This window comes from Marmota monax, unplaced genomic scaffold (assembly GCF_021218885.2).
Source record: "Marmota monax isolate L192 unplaced genomic scaffold, Marmota_monax_Labrador192_F-V1.1 WCK01_AAM20220418_F8-fsc00588, whole genome shotgun sequence".
In the NCBI taxonomy this organism is placed as follows: Eukaryota; Metazoa; Chordata; class Mammalia; order Rodentia; family Sciuridae; genus Marmota; species Marmota monax.
The window spans coordinates 123,761-126,560 of record NW_026694368.1 but is presented as its reverse complement, the minus strand read 5'-3'; the positions used below and the strand labels follow the sequence as shown (position 1 = coordinate 126,560).

The window sequence follows — 2,800 nt, the reverse complement described above, 5'->3', positions numbered from 1 at the left end:
GAATTATTATCTATCTTTGTGTCTGCTGATGAAACTGCTTTGTATAAACTCTCTCTGAAGTAGTTCATCATAATTTATATAACATAGTATGTGATTTATAGTTAAGAGGAAGAGTAGAACAATATATGTTCAAGAACTGAAGGACAAAAAAATGAATAAAAATTGGACTAACCTGAAGACAGACAAAGAGGTACATTCCCATAATTCCACCTACTAGGAAGCTGATGCGGAGAATCACAATTTTAATGTCAGCCTGAGCAACATCATAAAACTCCATCTTTAAAAAGTATTTAATGATCTATTTATTATCTTCTTGACTCTGCTACTTATTAGTTAATTTTTCTGAAAGAAGATTCTAAACTCCTCTGTGCAATATAAATAAGAGTAAAGATGGATAAAAAGATAACAACATTAGCCATTCACTTTGTTGTGAGAACTAGATCAGTACATGTCTGAAAAACACTTAGAACCCATGTAGAGTTCAGTTACTATCAGTAAACATGATCAAGATTATTGCGAGCCATCTGCAAGCCCTTGCACTTTAGTTTCTGAGATGATTTCTTTATCAGTAAGAAGGATGCAACAACACCCGTCATACAGATTACCTCAAGTATGAAAAAGAATTGTGCAGGCAAAGCATTGGAACTATGCCATGCATGGAATAAATATCAGTTGTTTCATAATTAGGGATTGCAAAGTTATTAGATTTATTCAACAAGTTTTATGAATTATTTTATAGCTGCTCTTTTGTACACTGGTTATATTTCTGTAAGTGTTGCCCTCATCTCTTTATATGAATTGTTACCATTACTCTGCTACATGGGGTTCTGATCTCTGGCTTCAACCCCTTATTTAACCCACTATGCTTCATCCAGGACACAAAAGGATGGTTACAAGAGTAACATCTAATATTCCCTTCCTTAAGTTTCTCACCATCCTTGATTCCTATTCTCAATTAGCTCTCATGTTTCTCCATTTAATAAGGAAAAAAGGGCAACATTCTTTAGTTATACCTGGATGGCAGTCACATTCTGTTCCTACCTTGCTTTTGGGGTTGAAATGACACTATGAGTGAAACCTATTAATTCAATTTAAGCTCTGAGTCATTTCAGAAAATTAGAGATACTCAGCCTCTTGCCTTGTGTGTTCACAAAATTTTCTCACATATATAGTCTTTGCAGAATGTTTACTAGAAGGGAAAGTAATCATCATTACTCAGAACACTTTTTTTCCACCTCACTCAACAATATAAATGCAAAAATCTCCACATCAATTCTCTTGACTCAATAGAATCCACACATTATTTATTTATGAGAAGGGAGAAGTTTAATTCAAGTTTGTTTTTTTTTTTTTTTTCCTTCAGGCAGTGCGATTCACTTTCACTTGAAATACATGGAGAATAGGAATAATGTGACAGAGTTTGTTCTTCTGGGGCTTACTGAAAATCCAAAGTTACAGAAAATTGTATTTGTTATGTTCTTGCTCATATACATCATCTGTATGGTAGGAAATATGCTCATTGTAATCACCATCACCACCAGTTCATTGTTGGGGTCCCCCATGTACTTTTTTCTGGCCTATCTCTCCTTTATTGATGCCTGCTATGCCTCTGTCAATACCCTTAAGCCAATGGTAGATTCACTTCAAAAAAAGAAAACCATCTTGTTCTATGCATGCATAATGCAAATCTTTGGGGAACATTTCTTTGGAGGTGCAGAGGTCATTCTGCTTACAGTGATGGCCTATGACCGTTATGTAGCCATCTGCAAGCCCTTGCACTATACAACCATCATGAACCGGAAAGTATGTCGCCTATTGGTGGGAGTGTCATGGGTGGGAGGTTTTCTCCATGCAATCATCCAGATCCTCTTCATCTTACCACTACCCTTCTGTGGCCCTAATGTCATTGATCACTTTATGTGTGACCTAAACCCTTTGCTCAAACTGGCCTGCACTGATACCCACACTCTGGGGCTCTTCGTTGCTGCCAACAGTGGGTTCATCTGCCTGTTAAACTTCCTCCTGCTGCTCATCTCCTATGTGGTCATCCTGCGCTCCCTGAGGACCCACAGCCTGGAGGGTAGGCGCAAAGCCCTGTCCACCTGTGTCTCCCACATCACAGTGGTCATCCTGTTCTTTGTTCCCTGCATATTTGTGTACATGAGACCTGCAGCTACTTTATCCATTGATAAAGCAGTTGCTGTATTCTACACTATGATTACTCCTATGTTAAATCCCTTAATCTATACCTTGAGAAATGCTCAGATGAAAAATACCATTAGGAAATTGTTTAGCAGCAAAGCCATTTCAAGTGACAAATGAATGTGCCTCAGGTCCAATATTAATTTAACTGAAGAAAGGATCAAAACACATATTGAATAATCTCAGCAAGAATACATAAATGATACAAAAAAAAACATGCTGTCATTTATAAATTCTTCATTGAGGCAGTCATACATGGGTGCAAAATAGTGGAGAAAACCAAAGCCAGGACAACTCTCTCATATTTGTAAAATTCTTCTTACTCGGGGCTTTGTATTTCTAGCTGTATGCATGTATATGCATTCATAGGCTATACTTCTAATGAAAATAAAAAATAAATAAAAATATTGGTATTGGCAATAATCTCTATAATACTTGTAAGAAATATACACTGCTGCTATGGTTTGGATTCAAGGTCCACCCCCAAAGTGCCTGTTAATATAGAAATAATAGAGGTAAATGATTAGACCATGAAAGCTGTGAACTGATCAGTGTATCCTAGTTTGAATGGACTGACTGGGTGGAAATTGGATGCAGG

General features: G+C 36.9%; 1 protein-coding gene across 1 annotated transcript; it reads left to right on the top strand.

The window, feature by feature from the left end:
• The first annotated feature begins 1,392 nt into the window (after positions 1 to 1,392).
• Positions 1,393 to 2,322, top strand: LOC124109236 (olfactory receptor 4C46-like). Its single transcript, XM_046467764.1, has one exon. It carries the CDS (start codon positions 1,393 to 1,395, stop codon positions 2,320 to 2,322), a length of 930 nt encoding a protein of 309 aa, XP_046323720.1.
• Positions 2,323 to 2,800: the final 478 nt, after the last annotated feature.